Genomic DNA, 24,013 nt, shown 5'->3' with positions numbered 1-24,013 from the left:
AATGTGTTACTAACGGGCAAATGCCTTACCCAAAGTGTATATATATGCATTCTTACAAAGCAGCATGTGATAATTCAGCTTCTTAAATTCAATATGCATGGCCAGAGGTGTGCCTGCTTTTTCCAAAAATCCCTCAGCCAACATCATAGAGAATTTCAAAATACATTTTCCTGTCCTCACTGACTAGGAGTGTACCAGAGAAGAAGTTGCAAGGTCAAGTACTACATCATCAGGACCTGCTCATTGGTTAGGTAAATTTTGCCTCCATTACACCCTTAAGATGTTCACAGAATAGAACACAGGATATTACAAAAAATAAAAATTGAGCCAGGTTTATTAATGCTACCTAAAAGTTAGACGGTGCAAACTAAGTGTTAACATGTGCTAGATTTAATCACAGCAACTTATGCTGGATGGTAAATATGTCAAATTTTAGGACTGCCTAGTTGAAGTCTGTACCACCGATTAGCTTGCTTAGTTTATGCAAAAAATTGCAGCGAGTGTCTGAAAGGGTCTAAACACACATTGTGTGTTGCAAAGAATGCATGAGTGCCGTTTGCAACAACAACAAAAAAAAACTCATTTTGATTAGGAAATTTGTCTCATTAGCTTTAAAAATTACTTTTTACTAATTTACTATAATTTACCTGTTTACTTCACAAATGTATGCAATGGAAATCTTGGAGAGAGAAAAAAAAAAAAAAAGAAAAAAAAAAAAAAGAAGGATTCCCGTATAGTTACCTTTACTCCTGAAAGAAATAGGGTTTGATGGTAAGATATATTCATCCAAAGATGATGGTGGGTGGATAAGCACATCCGCAAGCACAGTGGAACTGCTAGAAGACAACAAGTTACAAGTGTTAAAACTAGTTTAAAAAAGGGTTGGCCCACCCACATTTGTCACGTATTCACAGAACAGGTCATAAATTTATGTTGACCATTAACACCCCCACTGATCACAAGAACAAAGATCTGTGTGAATGAAGCTATAGTCAGTCATATATGTTCTACTGTTCCATTCACTGACGAAGATAGCCACATACAGCTTTTAGCTGTCTGTCAGTTCAATGGACAGTAAATTGAGCGGTAGTGCGCATGCATGACCACCACTCCATTCACACAAGGTACCCAGGACCCCGTTCACATGACAAGTGAGGGTCCCAGTGCTCGGATCCCAGGAATCATACAGTTAACATCTATCCAGTTTGGAGGTGATAAATGTGGTCAGGCCCACTGCTTATGAATGAGGAGAATGATAAGTAATGAATGATGAGAAACTACTTACAACAAATTAAATGCCATTTGGAATGCCCGAAACATTCTGTAATTTATTCTATTACAACAAATATACTTGACCATCATGATAAAAATCATCAAGTTGCTGTGACAAAACAATTAAGTGAGAATATGTTTGAGGAAAGAATAATGTAACTAAGCGTTTTGTTTTTATTTGTACTGGCTTTGCATACAATACAATATTAGGACTGCTGCTTTACCTGCCATGTGTTTCCTAAAACTGAATTACATTCCACGTGTAGCCTACCTAAAGGGGTATTCCCATCTCAGACATTTATAGCATATTCACTGGATATGCAATAAGTGTTGATAGAAAGTTCCATCTCTGGGATCAGAACCCATCTTGTTAAAATAAGCAAAAAACAAACAAAAAAAAACATAACAGAACAACAGGCTCCTCCCTCAACCCAGCTCACCTTCTCCTGCCGAAGGGGCTGTGGATACCAGTCCTGCACTCCCATATCAAATCATTTTTGGTGGAGATGGGAAAACCAGTTTAAATGGAAGTTACCAGAGGGAGCAAGAAATACAGGAAATGTTGCAATGCACCCTTGTTTTTATATTTAGTGTGTGTATACACACACACACACACACACACACACACACACACACACACACACACAAAATATAAAACAAGGGTGCATTGCAACATTTCCTGTATTTGTTCTTGCTCCCTCTGGATATATATATATCCCTTGATGATAAGAAAAAACCCTTCAAGGCAGCCTTCTGTGGTGTTGGAGTTATGCAAGATCTGTTTTTGTACGCAGATTATGGTTGACCAGGTATGCCAAGTTGTAGAGTTTGAAGTCCATACACCCAAATGTCTGACTCAGGTAGCATAATTGGCTTCTTTGAAATGGGGGCATCATATTGTGAACTCAGAGGTGCAGAATTTAAACCCCCCCCCCCCCCCCCCCAAAAAAAACACACAAGAACATTTATGTTCTACCATACGATTCCAAGATATCTTACCACTGAAATCCTTCAGCACCAAGTGGAATCCTCAAGTGCTTCAGCACTTCCCTTTTGCGTCGTATCAAACATACTTCTCTTTCCTCTTGTTCGGTCCTAAAATATTTAAATCAAATAATCATAAGTAATTCAGGAACATTAAATGGCTCAAACATTTGCTTAAAAAGGTAACATTTCCACAATGAAAAAGACCAATGTCATTTTATGACCTTTTAAGAGACATGTCAGATGTTGTGATTTGCGTGGGTCCTGTAACGAATACCCCCACTGATTATTGCATCCAAAAGCTTGGGCACTAAGAGTAAAGAGTGCACTTGTAGGATCTCCCCTCAGTAACTGAAAAGCCATGGCATAGGCAGAGCTTCTCTGTTCTTGCAACCGATGGGTGTCTCACTACCCAGAACCCCATCAACCACCACTTAGGATATGTCAGACTAAACAGTGATTTTACACTAAAATGGGTTATTGACTACCTATATCTCAACCGCCTATTTTCAAACTACACAAAAATAATTTGGCTGCCAATTGATCAGATGACTGTTGCTTAAACGTACAGCAAACACTTCCATTTCAAGATCACAATTATTGGTTTTGCCCATATTCAAAGACAATGAAGAGTAAAAGCTACATTTTTTGCTTAACCCCCAATACCACCCTTAAGCTTTGGTTTACATTATTGTTAGGCTCCTTTGTCGGGTTTCTGGTGCTTTCTGATGGCAAGAATAGCATAGCCTGCTGCACTATTCTTTCCTGTGAAAAACCAGAAGCCCAAACAGACTTCTAAGGTTCTGTTATATAATAAATCCATCAGAACGGTCACAAGTTCAATAACATAGCTTGACCGAGACTACAGGAGGTAGTCGACACGTCGCTATCTATCACGATTGTGACGTAATAAAGATTAATCCTTACGGATGTTTATATCGGCACCATAATCCTGCTGTCCTGCACATCTAGATCTACTTTTGGTTCAATAACATAAGCCATGCCGCTAATGTGAACAGAGCCTTAAAATGGAATTCCTCAAGGAGAACTCCTTTTGAACTGGGAACCAGCAGAGCGATCAGCAGATTGTCAGGCGTTGCCACAACTACCCAGCCACTTCCCCTTCAATGATTGCCAAAATTGAAATGGACTATTACATTGTGCCCAATAAAATGAGTAGATCCGCACTAAGGATCAATGGGGGGCCCACCTCTACGGTGTCCAAAATGTTTTAATAGGGCATCTGGAACATGTTTTCATGAACAAAAACAACCAAAAAAAAAAAACACTCAGCATAAGACAGATTATAGAGTTCAAATCCTCAAATTGACAACTTTTAATATAAGACCTACATTTGTGATGACACACTTTATTTTAAGTAGTTAGCCCTCAGGAAATTAAATCATTTTTGTAAATATAATATGGGTGCTCTCATCCCCTTACGGCATCTGAGCCATGAGACCTTGCTAGTTATCACTGTTGACTATCTCTGTCTTCAGCATTTAGCGAGCAGTCTTTGGTGTATACCTATACACTTTTAGTAAGCCATGACAACTAGGGAGATCTAGGATCTCAGACACTGTCACCAGAGGTGCTGGGAGCACCACTGGGCATGTGGGAAGCCCCTTGCACAGATGTTTGGAACAGAATCCTTCAGGAGCAAATAAGTGTTTATTTGCATAAGGTTATGGTCTCATATAAAGCTTTTTATAAATACAGATTTAAAGTTACTTAAAAAAAATCATTTTTTTATAAAAAAAACAAAACAAAAAAAAACTAACATATTGTCACGGTAGTTCCTCCTAAGTGTGCTCACAGGTATTTGTCCAATGCATTCGAAAACTCTGCATTTTACAGAGTTTAACGCACCCCATTATTGCAATGTGTGATGTGGTACATTGAAAAACAAAACAAAAAAAAACCCAAAACACATCACCCATTGCAATAATGGGCTGCATTAAAAACGTTGTTGAATGCGTTTGTAAAACGCTGTGTTTTTACTGCGTTTTCAAACACGTGTGTGAGAGAAGCCTTAGCAGGAACTATTGTGGCAAATTTTTATTTATTTATTTTTTTTTACACAGAAAAATGATTTAAGTAACTTTGTACTTATAAAAAGCTTTATATGAGACAATAACATTAGGAAAAGTTCATAAGAATACAAAGACTGCTTGTTAAATGCTTAACACAACACAAGCTCTCAAGACAGCTCTTGTAGTCAACAATAATAACTAGCAAGGTCTCATGGCTCAGATGCTGTAAGGGGATGAGAGAACCCATGGGTTTGGTGGGAATCCCTTGGAGGAGTATGGGTCATTTGAATAAGGTTTCTTACCACCTTTTCAAAAGCTTTTTTTTTTTTTTTTTTTTAAATAAAAAAGTTCTATTTACAAAAATGATTTAAATTTTCTGGGGGCTAACCATTTTAAATAAAGTGTGTCATCACAAAGGTAGGTCTTATATTAAAAGTTGTCAATTTGAGGATTTGAACTCTATATTCTGTCTTACTGTGAAAGTGTTTTTTTTAACACACCACATGTTCATTAAAATGTTCACCTGAGCAGCCCCATTGAAATCAATGGAGGCTTTTCACTGTTTTTTTAGCAGCCATTTACAGCACCCTTTTAGGCCATTAGCACAATGGAAAGGAGGGGACCCATTGATTTCAATATGAATCCGTTCTAGACAAGTCTGTGATTCATAGTGATTCTCTGCTCGCGGGTTTCAAATCACGCCATGCTGCGATTTGCCACGGTGATAGATAGGCTCCCCCGCGGCGGAATTTCGCTAGCGATATTCCACCTCGGCCGTGGACAGGCAGCCTTAAAGAAAAAAAAAAACCCCACTTGAGCCTTCCTCTCGTCATTTGGTTGTGTACCTGTCTTTTGTAGTTTGTTTGTAATCTGCTTCTTTATTGTATATTAACCTTGTATTTGGGAATTTCCTCCTATTCTTCCCTGAAGGTGCTCCATTAGTTGAGAAATTTCACCCCAGTCTCCTGTACCGAGAGCTCTGCAGCAAGTTTAATCGATCTCTATACTGTGCTCTATTTGATTTAATCCCCACTAGTTTCCTAAATTCTGCAGATGAAGAAATTACCAATATCATGCTTTTTGGATGTTTTTCAACACTATCTGCTTGTCCTTTAGGACAAAAATTAATCTGTGTTTTATTAGGCCAGATAATCTAGTTTCTCACGTTCTGAGATATACGTGTCATGTGCTTTTGATTGAAGAGCAATTTCCATTTGGGTGGTCTTCAAGTTCTTGGTCATCTCTCTGCAAAAGGTCCTGCTCACCTGATTGCTCAGTTTGGCCATGCAGCCGGCTCTAGGAAAAATCCTGCTGGACCTTAACTTCTAAAGATTCTTTAAAACCTTCCATATTGCAGCATTGGTTGATGAACAGCCCCGTCCCGTGATCGGTCACACAGCAAAACCCCCTCTCTGAGGTCTACATACTTGGTGGCCACTTTTCAACTTTGACCAAGGGACTTTATACAGATAGGTAGGCGCTTTTCCTAATCATCTTTGATCAACCAAATTTACCACAAGCTCCAAATAAGTTGTAAAAACACCTGAAAGTTTGGTTTTTTTTTTCCCCAGTGGTTTTCTGAAATGCAAGCCCAACTGTTAAATTGGCACACATTTCTACTACACAGATTTCACTGAGGCCTCCCACCCACAGGAGTTTGCAGATAATGCAGCGTTTAGTGCAGTTTCAGCAGCGCTGGCATGCATTATGCCAGCATTTTCAGCACAGCCAAAAAAGCTGGAGAAAACAAAAACAGCAATACTCACCTAGGAGGTGCCGTCAGGGTCCCTGCCGCTGATCTCCGACGCTGCTCCAGGATTCCCGACAGATTATCTATTGCTGTTAGCGAGGTTTGAGAACCCCCGCCTCCAGCAAGAGATTGCTGTGATTGCTTCTCGGCGCTGGCTCAGCCAATCAAAGCAAGCGACCTCCGATTGGCTGATCCAGGCAATGAATGGCTGTGATTGGTGCATCGAACCAGCGCCGAGAACCAACCATAGCAATCTCTTCCTAGAGGCAGGGTTCTCAAACCTCGTTACCAGCAATAGATGATCTGTCAGTGCACAGGAAGCCTGGAGCAGCGCCAGACCCCATTTAATGTTGCTTGGGCTGATTTTCGGGGGTAGGGCTTATATTTCAACCCTCCCCCATGAAAACTGGTGTGCAGTTAACACTGCCAAAAACTTGGTATCAAGTTGTGTCGCGTTTTCTGCAGTGCAAAAAAACCCAAAAAACCGCTGCCCATTCATTTCAACGGGCAATGCAGGGCTGAAAACGACCCAAGATAGAACATGCATCGCTGTAAAAGCGCAGCATTGAAGATGCTGTGTTTTAATGCTTGTGTGAACAGCTCCATTGAAATGAATGTGTTCTACAGCGTTTAGCGCAGCGCTAAACGCTGTACAAAAAAAAAAACAAAAAAAAAAAACTACACAGTGTGAGGGAGGCCTTAGGCCTTTTATGAGGCACAATGTATAAATTAAAAAGCTGAAAAATTCTGAATTTTAGAAGGGCTAGTGCCCACGGCCACATTTCTGCTGCGTTTTACGCGGTTGGAAATCTGCAGCATTGCCCCGCAGCTATTAGGTTCTATTGAAACTAATAACTAAATGTTCATGCTGCGAAATTCCACCGCGGAATGAATGCAGCGTGAAAGGAAATGCTGAATGTCCTATTTGCCGCGGGAATACGCGCGGCTGGCTTCCATTGTAGTCAATGGAAGCTGGGTGGTCATGCTATACTTCCGCTGTAGCACAGCGGAAGTATCGCATGAATACGCGCTCCGCCCACCGCTGGCGCGTCAAAAATGTATTATATAATACAGTTTGCTGTACAATACATCAGGCTATAGGAAACCATAGTAAATACATAAACGAATGTGCACTTTTTTTTTTACGAGACAGTTTATTTTGCTGTATATTGTAGCACAGTTAACGAACTGAAGTGCAAGCCTGTGAAAAGTAGACAAGCATATACCATAAGTTGGTCTACTGGTTTTCTATAATACCCTTACATATGTGTCAAAGTAAACTTTGTACTTACTAAGTAAATGTTTTTATACTTTTAACAGCATAAAACAGTTTGGCGTACACAAAAACCAGCGTGAAAGCAGCCTTAAGGGGTCTGAACACTTTCTGGAGGCACTGTGCATTTCTTTCAAGAAAAGAATCTAGACTCCTTCTGGTCACAAAATATACACATATCCTGGATGGGAAGGGGCTCTCACACAATTACGTGCATTTACGTCATATGGATGGTGTGGACTCTGGAGCAGAGCCCGCACGGGAGCCAGCTGTAATTGACCGATAATTGGCGAGAAAATAGAGCGCTGCTGTTAATACCTTACATGCCACGATCAATGTTAATTAGTGGGATGTATGGAGTTAACAGAGGGAGGGAGCTCCCTCTGAGTTCTTCGGCCCTCCGCCATGAAATTGCATACGGCCAATGGGTTGCCATGGCGACAGGAGCCTAATAGTGGCCTCCAGGTCTACCATGGTCTTCATTGTAAATCAATAGCATATTATTCAAGCGATCATACCATCACAAGGTAAGAGGAGGGGGGGGGGGGGGGGGGAAGGGAAAACAAGTGAAAAATTTCAAAGTAAAATACTAAAAAACCTTTTTGTGCGCTCTCTTTTTAAATAAGTGGTCTTTGAATGCAATGAGGCAAAAATTAAAAACATTTCCCAAAAGTTTATTGTAAAAATAAATCATCATAATATACACACTTTTTTTGTATCTTCATAACCACACCGGGCCACAGAAATCAAAGTCACTTAGACCCAAAAAAACAATAGCAGAATTCATAATCCTTTTTTCATCTGGTCCTCCAAATAAATAAAGGTTATACAATGCCCTATATGTACACCAAAACCGTACTAAAACTACAGCTTGCCATGCAGTGAACAAGCCCTCATATGGCTATGTCAATGAAAAAAATAAAGTTATAAAGCTTTTGAAGTGTGTAAATGAAAATCTCCCCCCCCCCCCCCTCCAAGAATTGTTGCATCCTCAGGTCCAAAATAGGCAGCATACTTAGTGTTTTTAAAAAAAAAAACAAAAAAAACAAACATATCTTTCATTGAATTAACCACACCTGCTGGAAGAGGGTTCCATAGCGCTACTACTCTGCTCAAATTAGCATTTGGTGTTTAACATGCAATTCATCCATATCTCCACTGTGTTATTCACTCCAGGTTTTCCACTGTGGAATTCCGCAGCGTGAGATAAACCGTGGCATGCTCCATTTGCCGCAGGAAATACGTGTGGCCAGCTTCCATTGTAGTCCATGGAAGTCGGCCGTCACGCTACACTTCCGCTGTAGTATTGCATGAATAGGCATCCCCACCCACCGCATCATCTGGCACATCACGTGCTGTACTACTCATGCACGCCGGCTCGGCATGAAGGATGTGTACAGCCGATCCGGTGTGGCGAGTATGGAAGAGGGAGGAAGCTATGGCAATATTCCACAGGCGGAGTCCGTCACGGCCGTGGGCATAAGACCTAAAGGCTCATTCACATGTGTATGCGTAAAATGCTGTGGAAGCCGGCTATCGCTGCCTATGAGTGTGTAACACACACACACACACACACAGCGACTTGGGCACCATTGAATACACTACCCTATAAGAGAACAGGGCTGTACAAGCGTAGTACGTGGTGAAATAGAGCATTCTACGATCTGTTACACCCTATTTATATACACTAATGTGAAATCGATCAATGAAAATGAATGTGCCTTCATGGACTCCATTCACCGCGTACTACGCGGGGCGTGCATGTGTGTGTAATTGTGGTGAAATCATGCTCATGGGCATGAGCCCCAAGAGCTATAGATTTCTACACACTAATATAAAATATCTTAGTACAGTCTTTTCAGACCTTTAATGGCGCCCACCAACTCTTTACACTAGTGGAACCTCCAGTCTAGCCTAGGCTCTAGTAGTCTGTACATGAGCAAGCTATACTCTTTAAATAGAAAGAAGGCCACGATCAGGACTAGGAAGTCTGAGTTTTTGATGGAGTTGAAAGAAATGCACCGACTACAAAATAAAAAAAGTCTGTAATACATCACATCTGATGCTAGTTATAAGAAATGTACTGTAGTAAACCATTATAAATGAGCCATTCCTCAGGGAATAGGAGTGTGAAATAAAGAGTCAGAAGTATGGCTTACTGACTCTACAGCCCTGACCATGATGAGAAATCTGAGACAGAAATCTGAAGGAAGTGGTGGGCTCAAGGAAACCTGTTGATGTAATTCCAAAGACTTACAAGTAGAGAAATAGACCAATGGTCCTGCCTCATCTAAATATTTATATTAAAATATGTATCTCCATCTATATATCTAGATCTAAAAGGCATAAGCCCTCACTGGCTAGTCCCTAATTCTCTAACTTCCAGATGTCGTACAAACGTGAAGTTTGACACGACCATTCTTTAGGTCCTAAATAGGAAAAATAAAAGGGGTCACAACATCAACGTTCTATTCTATGCATGAAAAACTGAAAATCCACGATACAGGATAGTTCTTTACTCAGAAATCATAAAGCTTAGGGAAATGATTTGTACCCCGAGGGGAGCCTACCTCACCACTCCATGCGCGTACCCCGAGGGGAGCCTACCTCACCACTCCATGCGCGTACCCCGAGGGGAGCCTACCTCACCACTCCATGCGCGTACCCCGAGGGGAGCCTACCTCACCACTCCATGCGCGTACCCCGAGGGGAGCCTACCTCACCACTCCATGCGCGTACCCCGAGGGGAGCCTACCTCACCACTCACAATCACAGAAAATGGCCGTTACTTACTGACTGAGGAGTGCATATAGATGCATCCTCCTCTCACCATGCAGGTAGCTGACTACCAAATGGAGGAGCCAATAACACCTGTGAGGGCACCGATGAGACAACCACTCACACTGCCTCCTGATAATGAGGGGGGGTGGATGCTTGGTGTACACTCCCACACATAGCGGATACAGGGTGCCAGACCATTCTGATACATGTAGTTCACCATGCAGACCAGCAACCTATTAATGATGCCATGATAAAATCGGCAGGTTGCCCTGCATATCCATCAGTGAACCACATTGGTACTGCCACCCTGGGCTCCCCCTGGAGTCTTAATGCCACACTGCATGTGAATGATAGATAATAAATGAAAGGCATTGGTTGGATGTTGGCCAAGATACATGAGCCCACTAACCACTTCACGGTTCCTTGCGCGTACACTCCATGCGCGTACACCGAGGGGAGCCTACCTCACCACTCCATGCGCGTACACCGAGGGGAGCCTACCTCACCACTCCATGCGCGTACACCGAGGGGAGCCTACCTCACATCCCTCTATGCGCGTACACCGAGGGGAGCCTACCTCACATCCCTCTATGCGCGTACACCGAGGGGAGCCTACCTCACATCCCTCTATGCGCGTACACCGAGGAGAACCTACCTCACCCCTCTATGCATATATACTGAGGAGAGTCTACCTCTCCTCTGTGTGTGCATATACTGAGGAGAATCTAACTGACCTCTATGTGTATATACTGAGGAGCAGGGGGGGGGGGGGGGGGGGGGGGGGGGAGGAACTAAACAGGATGCAGAGGATGTGGTTTCACCTGGGGCCACGAATCTTAGGAGGCCCATATGGCCTCTCTTCTCCATATAGGGAACCCAGTACTTTGAATAAAGCATAGTTGGTGGCCCTGTTGCAGATTTTTTTTTATTGGGGCCTCGAAGCTTCAAGTTACGCTTCTGCTGAGGAGAATCTAACTGACCACTGTGTGCATATACTGACAGGTTGTAAAGCACATAAGGAAGCGGCCATGGACTGCAGGGATGGAGCATGCATTTAAGGCTAAGAAGAGGCTGCAACCTCCAGTCTGGGGGTAAATTTAAATAAAAAGGGGTGTTACCTTTAAGGGTAAAAAGTGAGGAGAGTGGGTGGGGTGGCACATTCTACAGAAGGACATCAGTACATGCAGACTGAGGATAATCTAACACTCATCTATGTGCATACATATTTTATTCCTTGGTTCCTCGGAAATAACCACGACTTCATAACATTTTCCGTGCGAACAACAAGTAAATGCCCGTACCAAAATTAACTCAGGCGAAGCAAGTTATATCAGCTAGTGACATATAAAGTTTAACAAACTCATGCTTGTTTCATATGAACATTTAGAAGTCGAGGGGAAAATAAACCCACTGAACTATGGAGAAAAAGAGAACATGCATGTGGAGCAACGAGTGTCATTTTTGGCTGGAAATACACTTTTATATAAACATCGCTGCAACCTGCTGTGTTGTTGACAAATCTGTTAGGGGGGAGAAAAAAAAACCAAAACACTAGTGCAAGGTGTCAATATTTTAGACACTGTTCATCCATCTGCAAATTAAGTGTGAGATGCAGCAGATTTCACCCTTTCAATTTAATATTTCAAGAGTGAAATTTACTGTAGATCTGCACCAATATCCATAACAAGCTGAAGAAAACCAGCGGTGTGTGAATGCACCCTTACAGGAAGTCAGTCTTTTTGCATATTGCGTGTTGCATTCTCGCTCTAGATGGCAACCAGGAAGTTGTGGCCCAATATGACAGGAGAAGATACTTAAGAAAAACACATTTTTTAAAACAAAAACAGTTTGATAGTCTGATAGTCTTGTAGTTTTGCATTTATCCTCTTACAACGATCCCTTATATGAAAAGGATGTACTTTATGTGCAGCCTGAAGAAGCAATGGTACATGTACAACAAGCCAAGCACTTGCGATTTAAACCACTGGAAAAAAAAGCTGTATAGACAAATATGCATAATTGCTGCATGCATGTGTTAATATATTGGCATTGGATAAGTCTTTGATTCAAGGCTTCTGGCAAGGTATCCAGGGATAACCACAGACACTTCTGAAAAAGTTGGTCCTTACTTCAGCTATCAGAAGGAAAATAAAATGCTACAATGAGCTGCTTGTAAATTAAAGCATGTAATCTCTTCCACACTCGAGGATCTGCTCACAACCGAAAAGAGTTAAGTGCGAGGAAGTCTTCAATAATCATCAAGAAGCTCATGTGTTGGCCTGGTTAATGCCTGCAAAACAGATTTAAAACCCGCTGTAGTAACCAACTTGAAATCGGAATTTCTTTTATTATAAAAAATAAAACCAACCAATATTAGGGTAAATTTTTGCTGTAAATGCACACCTTTACAATAGACGTGGCCAAAATGCAGGCTGGGCAACGGTCACTTATTAAATGGTCCTGCAGGTTGCCCTAAATCCCATTGAGGCAACTTACATGCAGAGGTGCAAATGTATTGTTAAACAGTAAAGGCCTTTCAAACATGTAGAATCATTATATATTTAATGTATCAATAGCAAACATTCTGCATGTCAAAAAAGGCCAATATGTCTAAAATTAGCAGAACTGAGAATCTGGCATGCTCCACTGTTACATGGGTTTTACAATGGAGTTTAACAGTTCATTAGCATAAAAACTATTGTGTTCAAACTGGCCACAAATAACTAAATAGGTGGTACAGTCGATACTGAGCCAAAAGATTACAAAATGCCATTTTTAGATATTCTCATTCTACTAGATGGTTAAGATGCTTACTTCTTAACCTAAATATGTTAAACCCTCCCCCAACACGGATACTGACAGAAGCCTTTACTTAAAACCATGCCAAAATACTAACATGTTCAAATTGCATTTCGATTTGCAAACTAGCCAGAATAATAAGATAATTATCAGTTTCAGCAAATCAAGGGGTTTGATTGTATCACATCACCATATAAACAGCATGAACAAGAGTGTAGCAGCAATGCATACCGATTACTGTGTATTTATAGTTTAGGTGTTGTCCCCCCCCCCATTAATAAAGTATGCAGAAATAATTTGGTAACGTACTGTTAAAGGCCACTCTGGTGAAGACATTTTTCCCCCCATCATCGCCCCGTCACCCGATTGTCTTAGGCCGCCTGCAGACGAGCGGGTCAGATCCGGTGGCGAGAATTCTCGCCGCGGGACCCGACCCGAGCGCCTGCAGGGACGAGCGCGTACTGACCCGCGCCCGGCGGCCCTGGCTCTTTCATGTGCCGGCTGCCGGCGCATGCGCAGACCGGAGCCGGCGGCCGGGTGAGTGACGTTTCTGTGCGAGGCTCTGCGAGCCCCGCACAGAAATAGGACATGCCGCGGTTTGTTTGCCGCGCGACATTTCGCGCGGCCGTCTGCATAGGAGTGCGTATTGTAATGCAATCCCGCCGCGGGATTTCCGCCCGTGTGCAGGCGGCCATAGGATAGTTTTACATGTACGATGGGGATTCAGTGTTCATGCTCCAACCTGGGAGCATGAAAGGGGAATCTCTGCAGCCGAATGGTTCCGTCCAGAGACGGACAGACTCATCGACTATAATGGGGTCCCACTCGCTCTCCGACCAGTTGCTCGGCTTTTGGACGGAAGCAAAAGCGCTGCATGCAGCATTTTTTCCCCCAGTCTGCAACAGCTTGAGGCTCTGACAAAGATGTGAAACCGGCCTTACTCCTACACTCTAGAGGTCTCCTAAGTATATTGCAGTCACTTCCATGAAGTACAGCCTCTTGTCCAATACGTATCAGGCACCATTTTGATATAGAGTTCTTCCTTCTTTCTCGTTGACTATTCTGTGCCATCAATCCCATCCACAACACATCAGCTAGAGACTGTAGTACATCTGCCAGACCATAAGTATACAGTCAGGAGGTTGAACTATCTTCTCTTTCATTGGAACTGTGTGACAAGAGCCTCTAATCAGCAGTAACTGCGATAGGAGTTTGTGTCCCGCCTTAAAAGCTTCTGTGGTGGGGTCCATCAGACAGGGATTACGTTGACTGAAAAACTGACTAATTTGAGAACACAAAGCCAAGTACGGCTGAATATACACAGGTGGAAATTCCACGCAAAATTTCCACCTGTACCAGCTGCCATAGGATTGCATTAGTTTATGTAATCCTAAGCAGACAGCCGCGATTTGATTGCGTGAAAACTCGCACAGTAACAAAATCACGGCATGGCCTATTTCTGTGCGAGCCAACTCTGCACTGTGCATGTGCGCAACCGGCACGTCGCAGAGCGAGAGCGAGCACGAGTGAGAAAGGAAGACACCAGACATGTAAGCGAGAGGTCAGTAAAGGAGAACAGGTCGCATCCCGCTGCGAGAATCTCACAGACGGAATCTGACCCGGAGGTCTGCATTCACCCTACAGCTCAGTTAGTTGGAATGGAGATCACATGACCCACCTGAAGAGGGAGAGTCCAGGCAGTTTCAGATGGAAAGGAATGGAATAACTGAATATGGTAATGCTAGCAGACATATCTACTGGGGGACTAGTTACATAGTAGTTAAAGGAAGAAAATGCTTGGTTGTTGTGTTAAGGTACAGAACCCAAGTGATACACCCCTTAGAAGGTAAGTCTATTTTGTAACACAGCAAAATTACTCAACTTACAGGAGTAACTCACTGGTTGTCCAAATCAAAACATAACCAATTCTATAACATCTAAGGAAGTGGGGAAAGGGGGATTCCATTAAAACCTAATATACCCTAAAGTCATCCTTAAGTAATACGGAGAACCCACCCTGAAACTCAAGTGATGTACAGCACTGCAGAGTAGGTATGCACTATAAAGTAAACACCTCACTGAGGATTCATATTACACTGTACAAAGCTGTAAAGATTACGTAAGGAGAGTGAAGAGAGGCTGCTTGTACGGGTCTCTGATGAAGAACTGTTTTGCTCAGCATTTTCAGTATAAAATCCTAGTTATAATAACCTAAACACTCCGCTGCGCTGTCTGTGGGACAAGGAATAGAGGAAATCTGCAGACAGATTGCTGTAACTAACCTACTACATGAAACATTAAGTAGCAGCATTCAGGCTGGGAGTGCATAAGGAGCTTACCGGAGCTCATTAGAAACATTAGGCCCAGGCAGTGAATTGTGGGCTAGGGAAAGACAGCTATTAGGCCCGCTTCCCAGACTTGCTTTCCCCTCTGCTGTTTCTGGCAGACGTGGGCATTGTCCTGCTTTTTCTATTACATGAACTGCTCCAGTGCTCTCAGCTCAGCTGTAGGGCATTGGCAAACACCTCGCCATTTAGCAGAGCTGGGAATCCTCCCTCATTGCCTCAGTGTTGGTATGCGTTTGTCTCAAACACCCAAGCATAGGTCCTGTCTCCCGCTACTTTGCACTTTCTCTGTATTTATATCTGTATTCATTTGTTTGCTGCCTCCCTGTCTTTATTTGGATCTTGTCTGACATTGTTGTCTGTCCCTCTGTCTTTTGCCCTTGTCTGTGTGGGTTTTTTCATTGCCTTTCTGTCCCTGCCCCGCTCCCGTCCCTGTGGTATGTACTGTCCTGTCCCCTATCAGGTATAACCATGCCCAAGAGGAAGACCGTGGGGCCGTCCTTGTTAGGACGCCTACCCTGCCTTTAGGCAGGGGAATCCCCATCTTCCCGACTAGCAAAGGACGAGATTTCCCCTCTGACCACAGAGGGTCAACTGCCAAGCCAAACTGGTAGGTTGGCACAGTGGGTCGACAGTTGGAGTCCCTAACAAGAGCAAAGGTCTAGTGTGAGACATCAGAGCAATTTAAGCCAGCCCAATTTTAAAGATCAAACTTGCAGAAGGAGGAAATTCTTCACACAGTTGACATTCTGGTACATAATTGCTTTTTCAAAAGTCTCTTAGAATGGATATGTACGTTTTGAACGAAAACTTGGTCTTCTAAAAAAGGTTACCACTAAGGTTGCATTCACCTTCTCAAGTGCATGGTGCTGTGCTGCACCACCGTGCCATAACTTTGATTAATGGGTTTAGACTAAGAATAGGTCATCACTTTCTTTGATAGGAAAATCCCTTCACGGAAAAAAAAAAAATAAAAATAGTACTTAAAAAGATTGTCAAGACCTTTTTCCCCAGACACAGAACGACTCTTCTCCTTCGCTTGTATTTGGTACTTTAATAACAGGAAAGGGCTAATGATTTAGTCACTATGCCTAACATCTAAATCCATAATTCAATAGTAGACCTGACTTTGAAACAGCTGATCATTTCTGGTGCTTCTGCTTTTTCTGAAGAACTTAAGACTTGTGACAAGTCTGATGGCATGACTTCAAATGGCAGAGATCTCTCTGATTTGGCGATATGCCTCAACTTCTGTGAAGAAGTCTGGCAAATGGAATTCAAGTCCTACACAACTGGAGTAGACTTTAGCAGACCTTTGTTTCTGACAATCACTTTCTAGCAGTCTATGCTTTTATGATATCAATTACATTTTCTGCAGTGAAATTACCAGCTGATCCAAGTCTTACAAAAGCAGCCACCATCCTGAAAGATCTTACTGATTTTAAGGATCTTTATTATAATGCGTTAGGATTTGAGACAGAGGATTTTCTGGATAAGGAGTAATAACCGATTGGCATTTCAAAATGTTTGGACATGTATATCCAAAGCTACTTTGTTGACACCTCACTAGACATCCCGAAAAAGGGAAGAACCTACAAAAGCGCAATCACATGCGTTGTAATTCCACTCGTACAAACCCCAGTCTCCATACTTTTGGAAGAGCTTTGCACAAAAATTTTGGACCATGGATTTCTACACATTCAGATATAAAAGTATTAGTAAAGCTGAGCAACTGGCCCTAGCTTTCAGTCAGCATTCTAGGTTATCCCAAACACATAGGGTTCCATAGGGTTGAGGTCAAATCTTTAAGATGAACCACCATCAAGCAGAATAGGAACATGCCTTCCCAAGACTGTACCCCAAGAATCCTAAGCACTAAATTCTGAAGAATATTTTATGCTGTATGTATACAATTCTCCTTCTATTGGGCTCCACCCAAATCTCAGATAGTTCTAGACAGATAGTCCTGCATACTTGGGGATGAAGCCAGATTTGTCTTAAGCTGCCAGATGGTAGAAAAGCACAAAGAACATGTTTTTACAGATCTTCAGTCCAATGAGGCTTTACTTCACACTCCTTTAACTGAAGTTAGACATCACATTAACTTCTTCGTTTTCTGCATACTTACATGGGAACCCCATTTATGAAACACAGTGACTAAGGACAGATACTATGCACTTTAGCATGTGGTGGTCCCATTCTATGGGACCGTGTGGCCTACAGCTTATGGTTGTGTCGATTACAGCAGGTTTACTTCATATTAGGGCCATGTTTATCACGATGTGTTGTGACTCGGAGCCACAACAGTCACCATGCCAACCTCTACAAAACGATGGTTGCCATTTATTTTAAATACCTATGCATTCATACTTCGCTCTAATTTTTATAATAACTGCAATTTGTGTAGCCAATTCTAAACTGCAACATGCTACAGAGTTTCCCCTACAAGACCCATCCCTTGAAATATAAGTACTCCCCAAAAATAAGCCGAAGACAGACTACACTGGAAAAAACAAAAAAACAAAACCACAATACTCACATAGTAGACAGCATTCGGGTCCCTCATGCTGGTCTCAGTTGCTGTTGCAGGCTTCCATGTCCTCCTGCACGCCGACAGAGCAGTTCTTCCTGGCAGGGACGCTTGAATACTCCGCTTCCAGCAAGCTAATGCTGTGATTGGTTAATTGAGAGCTTGCTGGAGGCGGGGTATTCAAGCCCAGCTCCCAGGAAGAAATGCTCTGTCAGTGTTCAGGAGAACACGGCAGCCTGCAGCAGCGACGGAAATTAGCGGAAGGGACCCTAATGCCAGCCGCTAGGTGACAATTATAAGACAACCCCCCCATCTGTTGCTGAAGTGCCACAAATTTTGCAATGGATGGAAGTCTGCAACAAAGGCTGAATGTAAAAGCTGCATAGGGAATAGACTGAAAAAGCAGAGTGGGCAAACCCACACTGTGGATATATCAAAACAGTCTGTCAAAGTAGAAAACATTTAAAAAGCACAGCAATGAATCACTTTGCCTTGTTGCCCACTAGACGCCTCTACAACGCAATTAAAAAGAGATTTTGCCCAGTTAACAGAGTTTGAAAGGGGGCGCATTATTGAAATGGAGGGTCGTATCATTGAATTGCCTAGCACCTGGGCTGTTCTGACCAGACTGTTAGGATCAGTGGATATATGAGGGTATGCACACAAGGCGACCGGGCTCAGGACGCCCCCCACAGACCACCAGTAGAGAGGATTGTCTGACAGGTGTGAGCAGCTCTAACTGTTTCAGTGCCCGCCATTCAGAGACAGGTGCCACCATTGTTACAGGCCCATATCTGTCAAAACCGTTTCCACGCACTGGGCTGAAGTACATTTTGCCTCACGGCGCCCATTACGTGTACTGTGTTTGACACCCACCCGCTGTCACATCTGTCTGCAGTGGTGCACGAGCAACAACACTGGACTGCTACGGAGTAGAACCGGGTGGTCTTCAACAACAAATCCAGGTTCATTTTGGGCACCGATGACAGCTCTGATATTGTAATCGCTCACTTAGATCAACATTACAATCACACATTGAACGTTTCATTTGATTTCAACAACTCCCTCTGGGTACTTTTATTTTTTTACAAAGTGTTTAATTTTTTTATAAAGGATTTAAAAAGGGGTTTTCCCATTAAAGTGAGTGACGACATAAGTAGTGTAGACCATTAAGGCTGCCTTCACACGAGCGTATATACGCAGCTATTTACCAGCGTAAATACGCCGGGCCAGCTGAATGAATGCATTGATTCCAATGCATTCTTTCTGATGGCCGGCGTATTTACACAGGCAAATAGCTGCGTATATACGCTCGTGTGAAGGTAGCTCAAGTAGTGCTGTGACCATCACTAATCCTTAGAATGAATGGACTACATTACTAGTTATGCCATCTACCTCCTTCAATGATTGTTCTTGCATGACAGCACTTTCAGCCAACCATTGGGCAAGGGAGGTACAACTGCTGCAGGTCCTTGTACAGCAGGTGGCTGGGAACAGTGTTGTGCATGAGAAATCTGTGAAATAACCTCTGTCCATTCACTCCTCTGACCTGTGAAGTCAGAACACCCAGCAATCAAAATATTACTGTATATCCTAGCACTATGCCATGACCTTAAGATTTTTATTTTTTTTAAACCAAAAATAGTTTAAAAAAAATTGCTTCTACGATTTAACAAAAAAACAAACAAAAAAACAAACAAAAAAAAAAAGGTAGTTAAAAATGTAATTCCAGCAAAGTACGAAAGGGCCATAATGCAGTATCATTTGACAGTTCCGTCGCACAGGGACCCCCTTATCAAATTACAAATGTAATCAAGCAATTCATGAACATAATTAGATTGTAAAACTAATCTAGGTGTCAGACTTGCTTACCTGTTATTACAACAAGGGGTTGTCTCAGAGGGGTTGAAAGGATAAGCAGCAATGATGCCTCCAGTTAAACAATTAGGGCAGCTTAAGCTTGCAACCTGCGGACAAACACTGCGTTAGTGGAAAGATTTTATTTTTATGCAGTTAGAACAGTATGGTCAATGTGCCAGATCTGCTTCATCTGCAGGCAGCTTGTAGCAGACTGGTATACGGCTTCATGGGAGAAGATCAGTAAGACCTGTCCATGGCCACCTTCACAAGCATTTGGTCATTAAGTTTAGGTACATTTAAGCAAATTTAGCAAACTGTCTAAATAAGAAGTCCTAAATTGCTCAATTGTTCTTTCAGAGAGCAGTTTCACTCAATGAGTTACAAAGCACATTAGACCCAGAAGCCCCGAGGAAGCGGGGAATTAGATCAGTAAATTATAAGTCATATTGAAGCTATTCCCACAGTCTGTTCAAATTGTAGACACACAAGTATGACACGTGGCCTAAGAAAAGTGTGTGTTAGTATGTCCTACAAAAGGAGTGTATATATACACATATATACTGTCTAATTAGACAGTGCAAACTTAGACTAGGCAGTGTTAAAATGCACCAGATTTATCACAGAGGATACATCTGTGCCATCGTTCGACATCTTTGTCTAACTTTTACTATGTTAGTTGGCTTAGTTTGTGGCAGTTTTATGCCAAAATTTGTGCAATTTTGGGCACATTATCATATTCGGCCAAACCCATTGAATAGGTTATAAATGTTTTTCCACCATAGCAAGTTATCACCTATCCATGTGATAGATGAAGTGTTTAATTTCTGTCCCCTCCCCACAAGTCGTGTACTAGAGGACCCCCTTTCTCCTTATTGAAATGAAACCTGCGCAATGCTCCCACATTCACTGTCCTAAAGATAGCCAAATGCTGTATTCTGTTATCTCTGTCAGTCCCATAGACCGTGAATGGAGCAGGACCTCTTCTCCAATGACAAGGGGGATGTGGGACCACCTACCCCTTGTGATTGATGGGGATCTGAAAGGTGGGACACCCAGCAGATACTTATCTACAGGATAGCTGATAAGTTGCTATGGTGGTAAGCCCTTTAATAAGGTTAAATATACTGTTTAGGACTAATTATGGTTAAAGTAATAACAGACTACCATATTAATCGGACCATAAGTCGCACCTGACTATACGGCGCACCCCTGATTTACAGGAAAGGTAGAAAAAAAAGGTTTACTACAAGTTAAAACTTTCCTGGTAGTCTAAGGAAGTTAAAAGGTCAATAAAACTTTGGTGATGCTTCCTCTGTTGGTATTCTAAGGGGCATGTGAAGGGTTTAATAGTGAACAGTCTGCTCCTGTTAACCCTTTCCAATCCAATTTCTATACTGGTTTTCCTAGGGGGATTACTCTTTTTCTGCCGTTATACAACGGCGCTATACGCTGGCTAAAGCCAGTACGGCATGAGGTGACACGTTGGATAGGCTCCAACAGCAGAGAGGCTGGCAATATACAGTAAGAGAACCTCGACAGACATCTTTCAACATCAGAGCTGTACAGCCTTAAATCATAATGTCTTCAGACGTCAGACAGTGGATTGGAAGGGGTTAATGTCTTTATCCATTGAACACAAACAAATTGCAACGAAACATACATGCCTTACATTTCACTATCCATGTCTACTTGTGCAGTTTACCCCCTCAATGACATCGTACACACCCCTCTCATCATAGTTGGCTCGGTCGCTTCCCGTTCAGTTAAAACAGAGCTTGTTCAGTTGCTCCTTCACTAGTACAGCGAATGGGAACAATTTATCGTTTAAACCTGCCAACGACGTATCCAAACAGGCTGCACGAGCGAACTCTGACCTAATGACTCTGTACACACACTACATATAAGGGGTGGATTTTTTGCAGCAGGAAATAGTCATCAAAATTTGCACCATTAGGTGCAGATGTTAAAGCAGACCAGAATCTGACTTCTGCAGATCGGCATCAATCCACATATGCACATTATACACCCGTAGCTCAGGGCCAGACACGATATAGACATACATCATATACAGCTTGGTTACACACACAAGACATAGTACTGCTATACACACACACAGCTCTGTGCAGACATTCTGCTTTTAATAATGATAAATGCTTGCACATACTAGTAAGTTCAGTTTACAATACCCTGTTCCTCTTGCTGCCCCAGCCTGAAACCTCTGGCACCTGATCACATGGTGAAAAAGGTCCTTCACACTACTGCTGCCTGCACAGCCTGTCCAGTGGTCTGCTTACACTGGGAGGACCTGCCTAGTGCAAGGTAAGGGTTTCCTACAGGAACCTTCCTCCTCTGCCCAGCGCTGATAAAACAGATCAGCACTGGGCAGTGAGAGGGAACTGTGAAACTGCACATTTCTCTCAGTTGTCCAGCAGGCGCTTTATCAGCACTCTTCCCAATAATTAAGAAAGTGGTCAGGGAGCTCTGGCATTGTGAGACCTCCCTTACTCGGAACCATAAAAACGCACACACTTTTCAGCTAGATATTTTTTGCTAAAAAGGTGCATCCCATAGTTCAAAAATGTAGTATTTTTCCCAAGTTTTAACCCCTATAGTGGACATTTCAGTTTGTCTGGCATACTATTGGGCTTACACGCCTTCAGCAGTGCCTTTTTGCCAGATACACAATGCTACGCTAAAATCCAGAACATTGTACTGATAATCCCTAATATTTCCTTTCATTGGTTTCTAGAAGAAAACCTAAAGCAAATGCTTTATCAATTACGTACAACTGTTTGCAAAAATGATCTTACCTTTATTTCAGGCTTTTCTTTATGGTCCAGACATTCTATGATTAATAAAAACAAAAAGTCGATGTAAGCAGAACAGGAAAATAAGGAGAGTAGCAAGACATCAACATCTCAGCTATTGCACCAAAATTGTCCCATGTTTAACTATAAAGCTGGTAATTTTGGAGATGGTAAAGTATTGCATTAAAGGGGTGGTTTGACCTATAAGTTTTTTTATCTCTCCTTGCTATGTCTGGCACTGCCACTCCAGGTGTCCCCTGTGACATATTGTGTACAAGCTGCAGCAGCGTGTGTATGGGACATCACAGGCAGCTGCAGCCAATGACACTGTGGAGCCAGGAGAGGCAAGTATAGGCTTGTTTATTATTTTTATATATGGGGAGACAGTTGAGATAAAAATTAAATAAGCAGGACAACTGCTTTAACTAAAAACAAAAAAACAAACAAAAAAAATGCATTAGGCCGCCTGCAGACTGCTGGGTCAGATCCCGCTGCGAGAATTCTCGCAGTGGGATGCGGACCCGTGCCCATGCACAGCCCTGTGGCTCATACGCTCCCAGTGTCTCCTCTGCTCTGTGATGTGCCGTCTGCCGCTCAGTCAGCGCAGACGGCACATCAAAATATACTATAGAACCATTTAGAAGAGGTTTCCAGGACTAAACCATTGATGACCTATCCTCAGGACAGATCAAAAGTTGATTGGCTGGGGTTTGCCGCTCAGAATCCCTGACAAGGCCAAGGCACTTGCATGAGCACAATGGTGTCTTCTCAGGCACGTCATGTACATTGGTTTCATGGCCTGAAAGCAGCTCGGTCACATTCAAGTAAATGGGCTTGTGTGGGAATACAATGTATGGGACTGTGCCTGGTATGCAATGAAGCAGAGTCACTGTCGCTTCAATCAGCCGATTGCTGGGGACCATTACCGATCAACTACTGATGACCTATCTAGAAAATAGGTCATCAATAGTTAAGTTCCAGAAACCATTTAAATTAACCCTTTCCAATCCAATTTGTATTCTGGTTTATCTAGGGGCCTACGCTTTTTCTGCTGGCTACAGCTAGTACTTCATGAGGTGACACGTTGGATAGGCGCTGACAGCAGAGAGGCTGGCAATCTACAGTAAGAGAACCCCGACGGACGTCTTCCAACATCGGAGCGGTATAGCCTTAAATCATAATGTCTTTAGATGTTAGACAGATTGGAAAGGGTTAAATACTTAATAAACGGAAAGTTAAATGAAGATGTGGGGTGGGGGGTTGAGGGAAGAGCCCGAGAAATGGACAATAACTCCAGCAGTACACAAACTAGCTCGCAGAACTTACCAGTAGCCTTATGTGGAGTTACAATCTCACTCGACTCCTCTTTTACACCAATTCTGTTAGAATTAGAATGTTCAAGAAAACAGATACTTGTGTTAATATTTTGAGTTTATACAAGTCAGCTCATTGCAACTTTTTCTAATTTGTCTAGAGACTTTTCCCCCCCATTACTTTTCTTCCCCAACTAACTCCTGCCATCGCTCCCCAAAGAGAAGAGCAAAATCCCCGATACTGGGCCCTCCAAAGTGAGACACAT

At 42.6% G+C, this 24,013-nt stretch overlaps 1 protein-coding gene across 3 annotated transcripts in view; it reads right to left on the bottom strand.

Moving 5' to 3' along the window:
* Nucleotides 1–24,013, bottom strand: part of SCAF11 (SR-related CTD associated factor 11) — a 65,292-nt gene that overhangs the window by 16,434 nt on the left and 24,845 nt on the right. For 2 of the 3 annotated variants that reach the window (XM_066591712.1, XM_066591715.1), the window contains exons 6-10: nt 23,761–23,813; nt 22,438–22,472; nt 19,640–19,734; nt 2,272–2,367; nt 742–836 (exon numbers count right to left, since the gene is read on the bottom strand). In XM_066591712.1, coding sequence (XP_066447809.1) covers nt 742–836; nt 2,272–2,367; nt 19,640–19,734; nt 22,438–22,472; nt 23,761–23,813 — 374 coding nt within the window. The remainder of the gene's footprint in view (nt 1–741; nt 837–2,271; nt 2,368–19,639; nt 19,735–22,437; nt 22,473–23,760; nt 23,814–24,013) is intronic. The other variant, XM_066591713.1, reaches the window with a different exon arrangement.

The sequence above is a fragment of the Eleutherodactylus coqui genome, chromosome 2 (genome assembly GCF_035609145.1).
Source record: "Eleutherodactylus coqui strain aEleCoq1 chromosome 2, aEleCoq1.hap1, whole genome shotgun sequence".
In the NCBI taxonomy this organism is placed as follows: Eukaryota; Metazoa; Chordata; class Amphibia; order Anura; family Eleutherodactylidae; genus Eleutherodactylus; species Eleutherodactylus coqui.
This window is presented reverse-complemented; position numbering and strand designations above follow the sequence as displayed.